The 19,592-nt window shown below is 35.6% G+C and overlaps 1 protein-coding gene across 3 annotated transcripts in view; it reads left to right on the top strand.

The window, feature by feature from the left end:
• The window catches only part of LOC124636950 (acetylcholine receptor subunit beta-like 2), a 34,959-nt gene that overhangs the window by 12,911 nt on the left and 2,456 nt on the right, over positions 1-19,592 (top strand). For 2 of the 3 annotated variants that reach the window (XM_047173244.1, XM_047173241.1), the window contains 4 exons: positions 571-746; positions 4,866-5,018; positions 5,446-5,558; positions 5,639-5,751. In XM_047173244.1, the coding sequence (XP_047029200.1) occupies positions 571-746; positions 4,866-5,018; positions 5,446-5,558; positions 5,639-5,751 (555 nt within the window). Of the gene's footprint in view, positions 1-570; positions 747-775; positions 952-4,865; positions 5,019-5,445; positions 5,559-5,638; positions 5,752-19,592 lie in introns of all 3 variants that reach the window. The other variant, XM_047173243.1, reaches the window with a different exon arrangement.

Genomic DNA, 19,592 nt, shown 5'->3' with positions numbered 1-19,592 from the left:
ATTTCAAAATCAGTTTTAAATTTTACCCAAAATATTCATCTCATTGCATGATCCCAAAATATCACTCATTGGTTGTGCAACACATTACATGATTTTAAACTCTTTTTCTTTATTAAAGTTAGTGGAAAGACAATTCTTAACTATTCAAATGTAATGTGATAGCTATAGAATGGATTTTCGTGCACTGATTTTTATGCAGGTGGAATTAATTTCTGACTAAGGTTCGTTGACAACCCCAAAAGGAGAAATGAAATGGGTAAGCATGCAGCTAAAACTTCACAAGATGGAATAACGGACAAAAGAACTACACAACTATAAGAGGTGAAATTTATTTTTGGGCTCACACTGGTTGTAAAAGATTTAACCGAAGCCTTTGACAAGTTCTCTCATAATGACCAAACAACATACATTTATCATCTGTGTGTGCCTTTTAGATGAACCATCGACAGCATCATCGCCAACTACAGTGGGGTGTCAAGGAACCTTAAGATTACAAGCTAATTCCACATCAAGTGTGCCAAAAACCAAAGAATTGAATGAAATAACTCAAAAGAGACTTCTCTTCCTTAGATATCGCTCTGCATCTCCATCCTGGTGTCCCTCACTGTGTTCTTCCTTGGTCTGGCTGAGATCATTCCGCCAACATCCCTGGCAATCCCCTTGCTTGGGAAATATCTACTATTCACGATGATACTCGTCTCGCTCAGCGTTTGGGTGACTGTTTGCATACTAAACGTGCATTTCAGGTAAATATTCTTTTTTTCTTTTCTCGTAGATATCGTTAAGCATCTCGATTTTGGTGTCGCTGACTGTATTCTTCCTGTTGCTGGCTGAAATAATCCCGCCCACGTCGCTCGCTATACCTTTATTAGGGAAGTATTTGCTGTTCACCATGATTCTGGTGTCTCTGAGTGTTTGGATGACCGTTTGCGTTCTCAACGTTCATTTTAGGTGAGTAAAGAAAGTTAGTTAGCTTCCTTTCTCACAGTTTCCTCTTGATAGATTCCTCTGGCTATACTGTCGCTTCGTAGTTCCTTTTCCATTCAAATTTCTCTTAAATAAAAGGCAAATAATATCAATATAAAACTTAGTGGCAAAGCATAAAATCTTCTACCTAAATAAAGATTCTGGTAATATAATTTAAGCAATAAATGTCCTACAGCTTTGAGAGTTGCTAAACAATTGTGTAGCTTTTGCAACGCGCGTATTCGTTGTTAATTGGGAACCCGTCCCTGAGCTGCAATATTTACTGCCAAAGCTTATGTGTCCAGCAAAATGTATTGCTTGCTAACAGTAGAAATGCACTTAATTCTAGTTGTGAAATCCACAAATAAAAAGCTTAGATTAAAGGCAGGATAAAATATATCCCAGTATTTTTACTTGTTTCCTTTGTAAATATTGCCAAATGAGACATTGGGGCAACACAACGATATTTTCCTTTATTCCTATTGACACATAAGTAGTCCTATTTCCTTGTGGTAGATGTTTGTTTGATTACTGCATCTGCATCGCCACTACAATCTTTTCCTGTATTATATATATGGACAGAGCCTATATTAGGCTATGCAAGTTTGGAATGTGCTAGTACTATTAAGTGGTCACCATTTTAAGATTCAGAGAGCTTGACTCTTTTTACTATCTTTTTGGCTCATTTACCCTAAAGTCAAATAATGTCGAAATCAAGTATTTTATGCAGTATAGCCACCAAAAGTACGATCAGTACCTAAAAGAAATTACTTTAGCAAGTTATTTTTCTTTTATTAAATTGTAATAAAGACTCCCTAAAATGGCGTTTCGATGTTAAATAGCGATCATGATGGCTATTGTTTTTAATAAACATATTTAGACATTAACTATTCCATAACCGAAAAGCATTCGAAAATATGACCATAGACACCGTAAAGTCGGTTCACAAAATAAAGGCGAGCGCATAAATTCGAGTATCCTTTGTAATACCGTCAGTTTGATAGCGGCACAATGGTGTGAAATATGGCATGGCTACACTCCAGCATGGAGAATACTCTTCATTGAATGCAGAGCCAGTATAATGAGAATTTAGGGAATATTGCAGATGTGTTTCGACTAGATAACTCATGGGACTGTTGAATAAAAAGACGATACTTAATTGAAGTTTTAGTGTAGGTATCGATTTTGTCGTGATTTTCGTTAAAGCTACTGTGGTCTTTGATGGAAATGAAGGAACCTCAGTCTCGATCGGTTTAAGTTTAATAAAAACAAGTGAGTGTGAGTAACGGCAGACTAATGAGTGTGTAGATTTTCAAATTAAAGATACAAGCTACAAGGGAGTAAAACAGTGAATGAGTAAGACACCGCCAGTAAATTACGCTTAGATCCTGCGACGGTATTGAAACTAAACCCCCTAAGATATAACTTAGGAAGAGAACGAAATATCATACTTCTATTATTGAAGACCATGCAACTGCAGTGGCGGTCAGGCGGCAGTGTCCTCGATACTTGACCTACATTCAATGATTTATTACAACTTTTGCAGTCCGTTGACAAAACGTAACTGACATAGCCAGCAACACCTAAATAAATAACCACAGACAATTTACCATCTAACAACATAGACAACGAACATCGAATGCAAGTGAAACCACGCTCCGGAACTCGTTACAATAAAAATTAACGGACCCCGCGTATGTAATCGTGTACATACAAATGGTTTGAACAGTTCCAGCCAGTGATGTGCCAAGTTTCGAATCAAATGGTTATTTGAATAGAATGGCTTTCGAAGTCGACAATTCGAAATCAACTGTCACAGTTTGCGTGTATCGTAGAAGCTAGTGTTTCTTGGGGAAACAAATGTGAAGTAAATACTGTTGTAAAAAATAAGTATTGTTAAAAACTTTCACCTAATTTGTGTCCAATTTTCGTAATTTCTCAAAACTCAAAGCTCTTTATTCTGTGAACATAGGTAGGTTACAAGGTGTAAGTATATAAATATTACCCAGTTATTATTATTATTATATTCTTGTATGTCTCTACCAGACCTCGGGACTATAGAGTCCCGGATTTTTTGGAGGCGAACGTGGGGCCGAAGCCAACACGCTGAAGCCCTTTTGAGACAACTTTAATGAAATGGTGACACAAAACCGACAATTATCCCTGTATACACTATAGAAATGTACCCAAGGACAATCCCCGGTTCTGTGCTAAACTATTGCTAACTATGGATGAAAACTATTTGGGCTATTGTGATGGGATGCTAGTGGACTAGGAATGGGGAAACTACGGGAACTATGGCACCTGCCGATAACAATGTAATAAATACACGTAAAAATGGCAGGTGGAGACTCGCCAACTCACTTACTGGGCCCCCGGGAATCAGTCGCTAAATCGCAACAAGGGGGCAACAGGTACATGAGCGGCTGAAGGGTGAGGATACCTCGGCGGACTTTAAACGCAGATCACGCGCTCCCTGTGGGTCCAGCATCACCGGCCCACTCGCCACTTACCACGAGGCACCTACCCTCCGAGCGGGCTGCTAACCCTACTCTAGCGACTCCACTCTGACCGGCCGGTGAAGGCAAGCCAAGGTAGAGGCGGGAGACCTATCCCCCGTCATGCTTCACTCCGGCAGGCCGGAGATGGGGGACAGTATACTCTCCCTGGAGCACTCGGATATATAGCCCCGCGGGGTCGCTACTCCCCGTCATCCGCCTCAGATGCCCTGCGGGGCTTATTATATTAACTATTTTGAATGAGGTTTTTCTATAGATCAATTTAAGCATAATCGCACGTCTACCGCGGCTACTCTACGTTACGGTTACGCTTAATTATCTTGCAATAGCAGTCATTCTCTTGGGATTCAAATAATTTTCCAAATATCTTGTATACGTAGACGATATTTTGAATAACCAATTTCGAATAGTTATTCCAAACAGCACATCCCTACCACGTCATTTCGAATAAATCTTCCGTTTTCATTGTTATTTTGTCATTACAGTAATAGAACATTGTGTGTGTGATAAATGGCGTGCAAGATAGCGCGATAAGCTATTAGAGCTTTGAATAATTTGTGCCGCTGTGTTAAATAAAGCGCTGTTTTATACGATAATTAACGCGGCGATTTGACTTGAATCTTTTAGCGCTTAAAGCGACATACTGGTAATAACATAGCTGTTATGACGTGATTGGTACGGTGGGGAAATAGAAAATTTGTAGGTATGAATTTGAGAAATAGGTAGAATTACAGAAAATTTGACAGTACCTCCACAGATATCTGAAATAGGAATCGCCTTTTCGCATTTTAAGACAGGATTCCAAATCGTGTTTTACTTTTTCTTATGTACAGCTTTGAAGAATATTGGTAAGAAGTAATCGGTATAAGCGTTAACAAAACATTAAGTTGTTCCTTAGACATAGATGATAATTTTAAACCTGGTACCAATAAATGGCTGATGAATATAAGTAGTTATATTAGAATTAGGAACCCGCGAGAAATCCTCAATAGCAAAGTTTTAAACCCTTTAGTCCCCAGTAGCAAACTAGCAATAATGAATAGGTAATTCAACATAAAATAAATAGGAATAAAATCCGTAAAAATAATTACTAGGTACTTAAATAATTAGATTCACTTAAAGGACGTGAAACATTTATTTGTACGCTCAGACATACGCTCTCACAGTCATATTGGCATAAGCTCTCTTCATATACCTATGCCATTGGTAAAAGTTGGCAACTATAGTGACTACGCCATATCTACAACTTATGAACCAATCCCAATAAAGTGACTTCAGAAAGGCAAAAAAGCGTGTTTATAAATGTTTCCCGTCGACAAAAAATAGAGATTATTTCGAAAAATTCTTGTGCCATTCTTCAACTCCCCAATTCCACATTAGGTCCCCATCAACGCACACCATGTCACCATGGATGAAGAAGTTGTTCCTCCAGCTGATGCCTAAACTCCTCATGATGAGGAGGACTAAGTACTCGCTGCCAGATTACGATGATACCTTCGTTTCCAACGGCTACACTAATGAACTTGAGATGAGGTAAGATTTATTTAATGGTGTTTGCGTACTTACTTTATTTTATTGTTATAAAAGTCATAAAGATAAACATAATGTATTTGTAAAATATACATATACCGAACAAAAAGTACATAGTAAGTATGTACTGTCAATTATACTGTTAGGTATACCCTTTATACGAGTATGTATAAATAACGACCAACTGCTGGCGACTCTCATTATTTCTTCTGAAGAATAGGCCTGTATCCTGCAGTGAAACAGTAAAGAAATCCTGACGATGAAGGATAAATAATTGTACATCTGGTAATCTAGAATTAGTGGGGTTTAGTTCCCTGGCTAATAAAATAACGGCATACTATAATGCTTATCAACCAAAGCATCTCTTGATTTTGTACGACGAAGATCTTACCAGGATCTGGTACTAAATGTTTTTGTTTTATTCCTGTAGCCGAGACAGTTTGACTGATGCGTTTGGGGACAAGGACAATGGTGATTATCGCAAATCGCCAGCTCCTGAGGATGACATGCTGTCTGCTGGTGGAGCTCACCAAAGACCTTCAGGTACTTTCATGTCTTTATTAATTTAATTTAACTTTACTAATAATACAAAAAATACTCATTAATTATTTTTCCCTGATTAGTAACCGAGTCTGAGAACATGCTGCCTCGTCATCTGTCTCCTGAGGTAGCTGCGGCGCTGAAGAGTGTGCGGTTCATAGCGCAGCACATCAAGGATGCAGACAAAGATAACGAGGTAAGTGGCTTTAAGATTAAACAATAAATACAAAATGTGAACACAGGTATAAAAAATGTTTGCAAATGTATGATGAAGGATAAACTCCTAATGTCACGGTATACAAATAAATATTTTTTTCCAATGAACTAGACAGTAACCCAATTAATTACGTACTTACCTGTTGGTGTCCAGTAACTGTGATAGTATTTCAATGTTGAGAGGTTTGGAGGAGAATTTGTTATCCCAGTACATTTTTTAATTTTTAGATTTTTTATGTCTACTATTATACAAACGGTATAATTAATTATACAAACGGAACAGGACCATAAACAACTATACTTACAACAAAATAAACCACCGGAAAAAAACCTTACCTACTAGATTTTCAAACCAAATTTAAAACAACAAATACAAGAAAGGTCTTAATTATCATCGGATAATAACAAAGGAGGAACAAAAAAATAACATTTTGCTTGTATATTCAGGAGGACATTTAAATATTCATGTACCTGCGTCCGATCCGTAATGGTCGTCGGACAGGAAGAATAATAACGTCGGAGGTTGGAAAACTGACAGTTACCTACCACGTTGTTGTCATTATTGTATGTCTACGGTTTTTTGATTGTTGTGTCATCGTTATTAAATGCGAGTAAATTAAAAATTCGTCAAAAGAATTAAAATAATTTCTATTAATTAAATAGATCATTCTAAAATTATTCAGCCTCTAAAAAAAAATAGGTACTACTGTATTTTGTCTGCTTTTATCTATTTTACCTTACAGTTTAGTTAAGCTACGAACATTATAAGATGACAACATGGAATGTCCCTTTATTTAACTAAATTCTCTGCATATATCTTATATTGTACAGTCACGGATAAGCTTATCAACCTTTAGTCGATATTGGTATCCATGTCTCAAATCACTCACGAATTCCACCGACATTTTTACAAAATCTCCAAAGAAAATATTACCACCCAGTGTACATTAAATCCTCCATTCGTACACTAGTGCATCAGTGGTGTTATAAAACCAGATTACTCATAAGTTGGCGGTTCATTGCAAGCTCGCGTGCACCGTGCACTGGCATGCACCGTACACTATCATGCACCGTACATAACAGTGCACCAAAAATCGTAAACCTACCGCTAAAATACGGCCAGTATAATAAAAGAATTGAAAAATGTTTGTGCCGTAAGTTTGCACTGTAGTGTTCTGCAAATGGCTGATGTATCGTATGTGGTCGCTAGTTATTAGGTAGCGTGCAGTTTCGAACTGATTCTTTTCTCGTGGTTGTTTGTACTAGCAATATTGGTTTGGTCCATTTCTTCTGATTTTATTGAAGTCGTTTCTGTGTTAGTTCAGTAGGTATAATGTAGGTATGTATTTTTGATCAACGTTTTCCAAGATCAATTTTGCAAAACGGGCGAGGCTCTGGCGTGACTGATGGTGTTATAACCACCATACAGGAAGAATGCCTTGCGGACACGAAGTACTGTGACGTGGATGACAACGTTTTGAATTGTAAATCAAAGAAAATTAACCGGTCCTACATTTTATTTTAAAATAAACTAAATATATATTTACATCACCGAATCTTGGCTAAAAGTTAGTTACTAACAAAACTTGAGCATCTTCACGTTTCCTCCTATGCATGAAATGTGTATTACTTATTCCAACACATAATGGTTACAATCAGACAAAAAATATCGACGCATATTAACGTTCCATTTCATTTGATCTCATTGGTTTCCTTCGCTTTGCTGGTTTCGTGAACGTTTTAAGTCTCAATCGACAGAACGTCTCTGATCGTTAATTCCAATTTAAATATTTAATAGGTGTTGAATGAAGCATTAAAATTTGAAGCATTGAACATCTCTTAAATCGATGTTAGACAATTCTATGTATCTTGTGTTGGTATTCCGCTTAAAGAGACTTTTAAAGGATCTCATGTCTTAAATCAAATATAGTTTAGCGTCGACAGCATAATTGTTTAAGTAGTGTCTTTATGAGATTGTTTTCATTCGATTAATTATGCCTGAAAAGCTTGAACCTCCATTTAAAAACTCAAGAGGCTGACAGCATCCAAAACAAAATACGTACGAGAGAGAAAGAGAGAGGGCAAAAACTATAGATGGCTGTCAGCGACTTAACTCAAAACTACATATTATAGCTCGTTCCATAATTACCAATACCATAGTAACGTCACCATAATTTCAAAGCTCACGCTTCAAAACTTAACAATACCGTTAATATAATACACCAAGCTTACTACTGGGGCTACAAACAAATAGATCACTTATAATAATAATTGCAATTAATTTCGCACCACTATAACACACTTACGGAGCTAATATCGTGGAGCCGAGTGAATGTGAACGAATGGTCCCGAGGGATCGGGAGTGATGAACGAATGAATGTTTCATTACCTGTGCGTCGGGTAGCGTTGACGAAATAAGGAAATAAGGGAGTGAACGAATTAAGAGAACCTGTTCTGGTTAGGGATGAACATAATGTTAGATTAATCGTGGTTTATTTGGGAAATGCTCATTTAATTTAAGTAATAGATTCTATAGAACTGAAAAATAATTAGCTGAGTTTTAAGCCTGTCTAGAACGGTGTAGCGGACCTATGAATAAAAATTTAACCAATGAAAAAAAATATTGGGACAAAAAATAACAATTCTAAAAATATGCAAAAATACAGCTCTTAAAAATAATCAATTTACATAGTGTTGCCAAAATAAAAACCAAAAAAGATTTAAATATCTGCAGCGAGTGCATTTAAAATCGGAACGCGCCGAGAATGACATCAAGTGTGATGACATAACTCCCGCTCATTTCCCCTCGTGACCCGATGATGGCTTTGTAGAAATGCTTGCGTTAAACTAGCAAGGCTGTATTTATAGATTCATTGTGGATATTATTTGGTAGGATCTATATTTTGTCTTCAAAATTGTTTGCAATTGCTGGAAAACATGCCTTTTCCAGAAGCTTCTTCTTAAATCAAGTAGGCATGAGCATTAATCACTAATCACGCTTGCTGAAGACGGATCGGCAATATCAGACTTTAAAGTATAGGTTTCCTTAAAATGTTTTCCTTCTATTTTATTATGGCTTGTGTTTAAACACCACCCAAAAAAGTACCTATTTTACTACCAAAAAAATTCTAAACGGTTACCAAAATGGATAAATGGTCACCAAATAAAATAAAATATTATTAAATAAAACCATTTTTTCGTATTATTGACTACTAAAAAAATTTATGGACGCCTTTAAAATACACTTTAGACCAAATATTATATATTGTCACTACTTAGATGTTACCAATTATGTAATACCATGACTTCTAATTTGGTCATTTTTGTTAGACTAAAAAAGCTAACGATCGCTAGAATATTTCCCAAATACGAATTAATATACTGGGGTTCCCAAACATACGTCGCTTATTTATTGTTATATGAATTTGGGTGTAACTCAGTACGTTTAAAATGTAAGCACGCAACATGGCTTCTGTCACGGCTCCGGCGCTGCGGGGCTCCGGCGGTCCCATGCGAGCTTATCGTCGCAGATGGTTTTCACGTTAAAACTACTTGCGCCTCAGCTCGCAGGCCGCCTCGCCCCTCCGCGCCTACGCGGTTTTGAATTGCATTCTAGGGGTAGGGCAGACAAGATTACGTGGAGTCGGTTTTGCAGCGATTCGTTTTCGTCACTAACTTTGATTTTTGGTATTAATAATAATCTTTGAGTTGGATAGAATTTGGTGACCATTAATCCATTTTGGGAACCAAAAATAATATTTGTGCGAGATTTGCGATTTTTCTGATGTTATTTTATTTTTTTTGGATCATAATATTATATACTTTAGTGCCCTTTTAATAAAGTCAATTTTTTTTGGAGTTCTTTATTTTATTTGGTGCCTCAGCTTAGAGTCTTAAAAATATTTTTGGTGACCGCCTAAATTATACTTACCCTTTTATTATTTGAATAAGTTATTGGTGTCCAATATAAGTTCATTTACAAAGTACATAGAATAGAAAAATTACCTACATCATTACTTGCCTGATCTGAATCGAATCCAGTGTAACCACTGAGCCCTTCAGTTTATCTATTAATATTTTATCATATAACTAATACACTCACCAGTATATGTAGGAAGTTTTTCTGTCGTTCCATGTGACGTTAATTTTCCTCTAATGCGGACAAAAAGTACAAGATATTGTCCAGTTTCTTATTCCAAGCGGATAAAGTGGGTACTGTGGGTAAAAATAAGATTAATTCCAGATGTATTTGTAATTAATGACTATGGTAAGCTGTTCTTAACATTTAAATTGTCTTTAGAATTTCTTGACACTTCTTTTTCATAGAACCGTGCAACTACCTCGACGCCACGAAAGGGCGCTCATAGGCCTCTTTGAAATAACGAAATCAATTTTTGAATTTGTGCTTATTCAAAAGCAAATCCAGCTATGATAATGTTATAATTTATTTTTCACATCAATTCAAAAAATAATTTGCGAAAGCACGTAATACATGGGAGACAAAAAGTGTTATCATTGAGTCTTACAAAAACGATGCACCTTAACATTTGCACCTCATCTAAAAACGAGACGACTGAACTCAAAGCTCTGCAAAAAACCCAATAATTTACTAACAAAGAAAAACACTAGTAAGCGCAGTTACGCCACCAAATTAATAATCTTAATGGCGTTTGGTCGTTTCTCGCCTCAATCGGTCCTGTGGGACCGTGGCGGGCGACTGATCTCTCACCAGCCAGTAATGAGTCGTGCACGGAAAATATTCCGATGTCCTGCTGAAATACGCTTCCTATTTATTTTTGGGAGAAAAAAGTTTGTTTATTGGGTGTAATTTGCTGATTGGGGATTGCTATTTTTGTGTGTTTATGGATTTCTGATAGAAACACTGCAAGTTTTGATAAAAATTACGAGGAATACTAGCTAACAAGCTAGCTAGAATAAGGTACCTTTCTGGTTTTCGTTCAAGCGACTGGTGTTGTTGTGGTTATGTCTCAATGCCTAGATAGATAAAAAATATTGTAAACATGAAGAAATTCATCAGTTTTCTATTTGGTATTTTCTGATCCATCGGGGAGGTTACGTAAGACGATGAATGCTAGGCGTCAAATCCGCAAAAACAGTTGATTTGTAACTAAAAAAATTAAAAAACTTCGCCACTTCTCAACTCTTTTCTTTACTCCAACAAAAGAAACTCCCACACACGCGAACAACGTACATCAAGACCACACAACCCCAAACTAAACACAATTAGCGAATTCAAAACGCAGCGTTTCGTTAATACCGTATTATCATTCGGAGAAACCGTGAGTAAGACGAAATCTAATTACGATCTCTCATTACTGTTACGATCGAAGAAATCAGCACATTTAAATTGTTCTCGATCGATATTCCCAGAGGAGCCATACTGGTTTATTGAACTCGAAACTGGGAACTGGGGATGTGGTGAGATGAATTTCAAACGATTTAGTGGCTCGGTGAGCGGTTTTTGTGTTTAAGCGTTCGGTTTTACGCGTTGGTTGGTAAGGCTTTTTGTGTTAAAATAAGTGGTAACTATGCTTATGTCTGTGTTAAATAGATAGAACACTAAACGGTAATGCCTACTGGCAAATTCCGAACCTCATATCCTGTTGGAAGTCGGTTGAAAAAGAACATCTATTAAGGTTATTCCCACAAACATTTTGAAACTTCTACCCATTACGTAACATAAAATGTTACGAATTACGACCATAAATCTTACTCATCGTAAAATATCAAGAATATTACAACAATTTACGTTCAAGAACGTACCACGTAAAATGTCTTATCTACGTCAACGTAAATATAAGTAAACACTTGAATGTAAAACAATAAAATTAGCGACGCGAGTTACGTCACGTACGACGTAAGTAAATTAGTGAGGCGGTGAGCTCCTCGACTAGGCCGAGTGCCAACACCGCTATTGCCGAACGCCGAATTGTTATTCCGAACACGTTTTTACGTCTCTGAGATAACCGCACTTCATTTTTGAAACGACGATATAAATAGCACCCGGAGGCCGAATAAATTTTAAAAAGCATCTCGCCGGATTACCCGGGCGATCCATTTTTGTTCGAATTAATACAAGGTTTTTTTTGTGGTAATAGATATTCGTTTAGTTGTTGATATATTTAAATGCATTTTTGTAGCCTATTGTTATTATTTTTATGGGTGCTTCCACAACTCACCACTCCACAAAGATTGTTTTTTTTCTAATTTATATCATTGTTATCTCTATGTATACCTTAGAAAAGAAAATATATAGGGACCTGTTATGTAATTATTCATTTAAAATTATAATATTTCAAAAATTTATGATTACTTTATGGCGCATAATAAAATTTATAGTTGCTGTAGATATAAGCCGTTTGAGCTGAATATGATTAACTTTATTTGCGATTTTATATTCGCTTCGATTTTAGCATTACATCAGAGAATTCATACTTTGTATTCAAGTTTTCAGACGAATCAGCTAAATTAATAACATAATGTAAAAATCCTGGCCTCAAAAAAATACAAAGCGAATCTTCAATAAATAGTTAGTGGTAAATAAATACTCAAGAAAGGATTTTTTATATAAAAGAAATACAAAGATGAGAAATACGATTCACTTAAAATAGATCCATCTATTGTTAGACTCGTGAAGAAAACTGATAAGCAGCGTCTATGTCAGTAATCCAAAAGGTTCGGTATCCGATGCACCCTAACATTTCACTTCTGACAACTCAACAATCATTCTATTGACCTAATAACTCGGCTTTCGGCGCTCGGCCTATCGGCATTATTCGGCCATCACGATGAGCCGAATGCCAAAAAATAGTCTATTCACTTTATCATGTACAGTCGCGGACTTGAATAGTTGAGCTACCTACTATTAAAGTAAAAAATTTAGTAATTTTGAGTTTGATACAACGAATTCACTGCGTGCTCCTTACCTAGGTTATTAGGATAAAACTTATCTACAGAAGTAATAAAATGACAAACAAATGACAAATCCATACTGTTATACAACCTTTTAAATGCATTTTTTTTTCTGCCGATTGCATAGTATAATATATGGATAAAATATAAGTGGCTCGAGCTCTAATGTCCGCAACTGTATCCACCCCTTACTAATGGTAGCTAGTTCTATCTTTACGGAACAGGGTCTGACTGTGAAATAGAATGAAATATGTAATATTGAAGTATTTCTGTGGCATTTTTGGCTTAGCCACTGAAATGCTGAATGTTTGGAAAAAGGTTGTTTATTTGTTGTTCTGTTTGTTCGTTTCGTGTTTTTTGAGCGAAAAAATGTTGCGGAATGGATATTTTTTAAAAAGCTTTGAGCTTTTGAGGATAACGAGACGAGGATGTTGGTTTTAAATGTGTGTGTAAAAAAGGCCTTTATAGCCATTTTGATACAGTTTTTATTAAGTTAGGCTTTAGTTAGCCCTTTAGCCAGTCTTATTGACAGACTTGTTGAATGCCCATTTATATCTTTAAAGACTGAGCGATTGATGAACACAGTTTTATATTTAAACTTACCAATATTTCAAAAGTGACAGCTATTATATTGGTCTATTACTCATTCACGGTTAATCCGGTGAACCGATTTTTGTATGAAGATAGATTGACACACGATGAAGATGCTAGATTTTAATAGTTTAGCTAACTGAGAGATGTTATAAAAGTAGTTTGTATAAGTGAGTGACGAAAGTTTAAGCTTAGTCCATGGTTTTATCCATATCCCATGGAATCTATTTCATAAAATCAGATAAATATTATATTTTAACTGTCCTCGATTAATGGCCGATCTTACACTGGTATTTTATTTAATCAGACCATTATTTTACAGAGATTACCTCCTCCAAACATACACTTTAACTTTATAGTATTGATACCTATAAATTCCTGCACAGCAACCAGATTCCATCACAAATCTAACTCCAAACATTTCCAATAGATATGTTTATATTTTCACGAAAAACTGCATGCAGTTGCGAGTGCATATTTGCTTTAAAAGCTTACCTATCCCAAGAGGCTGGGTACCAATGTAAACACGGATCCTATACTGAAATCCTTCTATCCTCTTCGTGAGGATTTCGTTCTGTATCGTATACATTGCAGTTTATGTTGCTACCTACGTGAGCGTAGCTAGAGATAAGTAAGCAAGCTATGTGATACACGGAGAAATGTTAGATTGCGACGTGAATTTGAAATTTTTTGACTGTCTTTATTTTGTACGTTTGAGTGTTGGTATTAAGTTCTTATGTTAGTTCTAATCTCTCAGATAGGCAGTCTTTCCGTGTAAAATATAGAGGCAGCTGTATCCTATTAAGATGATAACTAATTGGAATTAAGTAGACTATATAATACCCCATTATAGCTAGGGAAAAGGTTGTCATTGAACATCCTTGGCAGCCGTTACGGGTAATCAGAAGCCAGTAAGTCTGACACCAGTCTAACCAAGGGGTATCGGGATGCCCGGGTAACTGGGTTGAGGAGGTCAGATAGGCAGTCGCTTCTTGTAAAGCACTGGTGCTCAGCTAAATCCGGTTAGACTGGAAGCCGACCCCAACATAGTTGGGAAAAGGCTCGGAGGATGAAAAGGCTGGGTAGATGATGTTAGCTCTAATTTCTTGTTGACATTCATCAATGCCACATAGGTAGGCAATTATGATACTTAATAGATTTCGAAAATAACTTTTCAGTAGATTTCAATACATCGAAAAGATGAAATTACTTACATCGCAATATTAAGGTTATGTAAACAAATCAGCTGTAATTCTGTTCAATCCATATAGTCTATATTTCTGGTCTAGCCGTTTGAATACTGCCTGATTGCCAAGACGCAATTTACGTCAGATTGATTCATTTTCTATCGGGACGGTAATAAGCGTTCTTTGAAAAATTGCTTTACGTCTACTGTTCGGTATTAAGCAAGGTTACAAGGTTTTTATTAGTTGTATTTATGCCGTCAAGACCATACTTGTGATTATTATAAAGTATGTATCAGTAGCTCATTAAAAATTGACATGTATCTATTAAGAGTTTCGTGTTTTTACCGACTTCAAAAAAGGAGTTTCTCGGATGTATGTTTTTGATGCCGTTTTCAGCATAGTATTTGTCCGACTTAGGAGAAGGTTTCAGGTTTATTATTGAAGTCAGTTCATTTTTGTTATAGTTTTAAGATCGGCTAAAAAGATATAGATTATTTTTCGTATATCAGGAAAATACTCGTGTAAGAAAATAATTGTGAAATAAAATGTCTGTAAAGTATAACGAACACACTTCTTCGTGTCTGTTTCATTTCTTTCCAACTTAAAAACTGTGAAATGTTGCAAGTTCTGTTTCCTTTGACGCACAAAAAGATAACAGGACTTAGCACTAACATTTTAATTGAAATATTACAGTTGTAAATTACACCTACACAACTCTAAAATGGTTTTTCTTTACGTAGTATTCAATTACTTAGGTGATTATAAATTCATTTTATATCCCAAAGGTGTTTTCTAAAGAAGATTACTGCCTTATTGATTTTACAATAGACTTAGTATAAAAATATTCATTACATTATTATTGAACAAAGTCTTACGCCTGGTCCGTTTTGCTGCTATTGGTAAACTCAAGACACGTGTTTTCATGCGGTTTCAGCCAATAAATAGAATGATACATGGGGAAAGTTTAGCTGTCTAAAACTGAATCACAACCAGACTGATGTATTATTTCATTGCATGCATCTGTTATGTCACACATTTTATAGAGATTTGCTTTTACGTCTCCCATCAAAAACTTAGCACAAATGAACTAAAATTCCGTATTTGGGGGTTAGGGTACGTTAAATGAAGCAACGACCGACAATAGAATGGCGAGAGTGCACCGTCCTCTAGAGAGGGTCCTAGTTTCCTACTAAAATACTTCGTCCTTTTTATGTGCTAGTGTTTGTTCAAATGTATTGAGACTCGCAGCGCTGTGTACTTTTTTAGATCTTTGTTGAATTTAAGCAATTCATTGTTTAGTTTTACAATTTGTAAAGAAAATTACGATTTAAATATTATTCCTGTTCCCTGTCATTCCACCCACACCTCGAGGATACTACTTCCCGCGACCGGATGAAATAACAGTAGCCTATAAGCCTATGTCCTTACTCAGATAATCAAAATGAAATTCCGTATTAAGTAGTTAGGGTAAATGAAGCAACGACCGTCAATAGAATTCGTCGAGAGGACGTTTCTAGTATTCTAGCAAAATACTGTGTCCTTTTTATGTACCAGTGTGTGTTCAAATGTATTGAGGCTGGCAACGTTGTATATTTCTTCGTCAAATCGATAAAAATAATTTATGGAGGAAGTGACGTTTTCAAATTAGACAGACAGACAGAGTTACTTTCGCATTTATAATATAGGTAAGGATAATTTGTTTGAGTAGTGAGAAACAGTCAAGTACCTATTCACTCTAAACTATTTATATCTTATTTATCCTATTTATATGTTTGTAGGAGATGCGAAAGACACTAAGTTTTTGAATAGAACATTATTACGCGTAATAAAATATCTAAGTGTAAGTACATCGCGTCGTATAATCTAAACTATATCAAGTTTTAACTTTATGCACGTAATGCGAGTTATACATTGACTTTTACGACTGTCCAAATCGTAACATTTGTTGTTGATGTTAGACATTAGTATAATACATTGTAAAAACTGCAAGACAACAAAGGTAGCGAGACACATAGGTGACGAGTTTCTTTGTTTGAACCTTCTCATTTCAGAAATTTATCGAGGAATATAATACTATAGGCCACTATTATTCTTCTGAATCCGCTGGTGTATTTTATTAATATACTCAACAAAACTCTAGGTAAAACTAATCAGTAAAACATAATGCTCTCCAATTCAGAACTATCACAAAAACCTTAGCTTCCCATCTTCGTTTTAACGCTTTAATACAACTGCATAATCCATCGGGCTACACTACCCACTACTTGCGCCCTCCACCACGCTATTATATCCGATGGGATATATGAAAATTTTTCACTGAAAAACTCTGCTTAAAATAAATAGGTTCCCGGACAGCCGCTCTGGGCTCGTTCTATGTACTCTATGTACTTGTATTTATCATGCATGGTGAGCAAGATACTAGATATTTTAAAAAGCATTTTCAGTGTTAGTATAGCAGTTTTTATTACTGGCTAGCTTTGTTGTAGCCTGCAATTGTTTTGACAGTGAGCTCATATTAGGAATGGAAATGTTTTTATGTAGTTGTAATAGATGTAAGTGTGGGTGTGTGAAGTAAGTGGTGGTTCATGGAAATCGTAGTAAGTGCAACATAGTATTAATAGGCATTGTATACTTTATTGTTTTTATTAAGGAGGTTACATATTGTGTTAACTTATTAAAGTAAATAAGTAGGTAGTTATTAGAATCATCCCTATGGATGGATGGATTGAGCTTGATTTTTATAAGCTGAAAAAAGGTTTAAAGGTAGGCTTAAATATGGTGGCCTAGGCCTAAGCGAGATTGTGCATTGCTTATGAAAACGACAAAGAGAAAAAAATATATTGTGTCTTCATAAATATTCCAATTAAACAAAACTTAATAAATATTTTACGCTTCATTACTTCGGTAGTACGGTTAATTATAATTTTGCATATAAAATAAATAATAATGAGACAAAATGCAGAAATGTTTGCGGACGCTGAAACGATTTACGGCGAATGCTTATTTAAATGTGTGTCAGTAATATTTCATTGGTCTTTAATTGAGCCAGATATGTTAAAATTTATTTGCTTTGTAAGTTGTTCAAATAATAAGTTAATCACATTGTTATAAGGGTCGACAATTAATTGTGCTGATCAATAATATTATATCTAAACAATTTTATAAGTTGTATACCCACGAGTTTATGATAAAAAAATCTCGTAAGTAAACAAAAGTAAATTGACTTTACTAGGAAAATACAATCAAAAAACTTCACAGCTACTTTTCAATTCCATTTAAATTGCAGTAAAAGCATAAACTTAACCTCTGTATAACAAGCCAAAAAATGTTCACTAATAAAATTGCAACTTACAAAGCGGAATAAACCTACGAAAAATGTCACAACAATTTTTCCACAAAACCATTTAAACTAGGGGAGATCCACAAATTGAGATATTATCTTCATAATCTGTTTTCCTCACTTCTTTGAGAACAAACGTGTTGTATTGTATTCATAATCTCTTGTCCACGACATTATCTCAGAGAGGAAATTGTTCCATGATACGGTTCCTTTACAAGACTTAAGGACCAGTTACGCGAAAATAAAGACCAGAAAAGGACCACTGTCAGTGTCACGTAGATGGCACGTCAGGCTGACGTGTCTACGAAACATGGCGAGAGGGAGGCAAAACGAATTTTGGAGACTTTTAAGACGAGTTTTTTTATTGTAAACAAACGTCAAAGGGATGCTGTTGTTTCTCCCAAACTAGTGAAAAAAAGTAATCTTGAACACCGTGACGTAATAACACTCCTGAAGTTTAACACGCTATACGTATATCTTTATCAGTTTTGATTGCTTGTATATAAATCGAATAACGTGTCTACTATTGTTTGCTGATTTCCTATTGGCAATAGCTTGCATGACAGACGGTCTTTACTTGCAACCGCTCCTATTGAGAATAAATGGAGGTCATATATGTTCACCAATAGGACGTCCTATGTCTGAGATGATGATGATTATAATGGTGTACGTGGTATAGGGGGAGTCCGGGAGAGTTTACCCGACTTCGACTAAAATGCTCATAAATCTCTTTATATTCATAAAAAACTATTTTCTAAAAATTGTACCCTTAGCTGCATTATTAAGGTTTATTTTTTCTTAAGAAAGTTTTGTAAATCATTAATACTTTTTGAATAATTAACGATTTCTACCGAAGTGAGATTTGGCTATTATCTCCCGCCTGGGTGGGAGACTTGACCACCCGACAAGGGAGACTTTACCCTAAGTAAAATAAAAATAACAAATAATAATTAAATAAAGAATTTAATAAAAAAAAAAAAACATGCCATATACTTAATAGTTATATAATTTTAGTTTGTCTACAGCAAAATATCTGGTACGTTTAACAATATCTTAATACACAGACCCTGGAGATAAACCTAAGTATGATGATAGGTCTGAGTCCATGAGCTATCATCATACTTCGTTTTGTCTTCAGAGTCTGTCTCACTGTCACTTGACTGTTAAACTTGTCTTTTCATTGTCTTTGTTTTTGTCCTTGCTTTACTTTTTTGTTCCTGTTTAGCTTTTTTTTTGGCACGATTACATCTTGATTCTCATCTTGGTGTCCCTTTTCTGGTGTTTTTAGTTTAAAATTTTAGTTTTTCCGGGCTGTCTACCATACTGGACTTTCTTTCTGGGAGAAGCTTTGGGAAATGGACGAATCGTTTGTGGCAAAATTATTTTTGTTTTTTGTCGTGAATCAGAATCTACCGTTGTCCTATCTAGATCTTGAGATATAGAGGCTAACTCTGCTGTGTCTTATTATTAAAATTGCTGGCCCGGATTCCTTCGTCAAAATTGATGGTGAACTCGCTCTAGACTCTGCAGTTTCATTTATTTTTCATTTAAAAATATTATTGCAACAGAAACAGAGGGTTTACCCTGGGTAAAGTCTCCTCCCGTCACCATGATAATGTCTCCCACCCCACGCCATGCTATCCGTTATTCAATTTACAAAAGAAACTATAATATCCAAGTAAAATCTGTCTGTCGTATTCATCACATGCTGAAATCTATAAACAGTAAGCAACAATAGTCAAATATCGAAAATTGAAAAAAAGGACTTGC

The sequence above is a fragment of the Helicoverpa zea genome, chromosome 15 (assembly GCF_022581195.2).
Source record: "Helicoverpa zea isolate HzStark_Cry1AcR chromosome 15, ilHelZeax1.1, whole genome shotgun sequence".
In the NCBI taxonomy this organism is placed as follows: Eukaryota; Metazoa; Arthropoda; class Insecta; order Lepidoptera; family Noctuidae; genus Helicoverpa; species Helicoverpa zea.
Note: the sequence above shows the minus strand (reverse complement) of the source record. Positions and strands in the feature narration are given on the sequence as shown.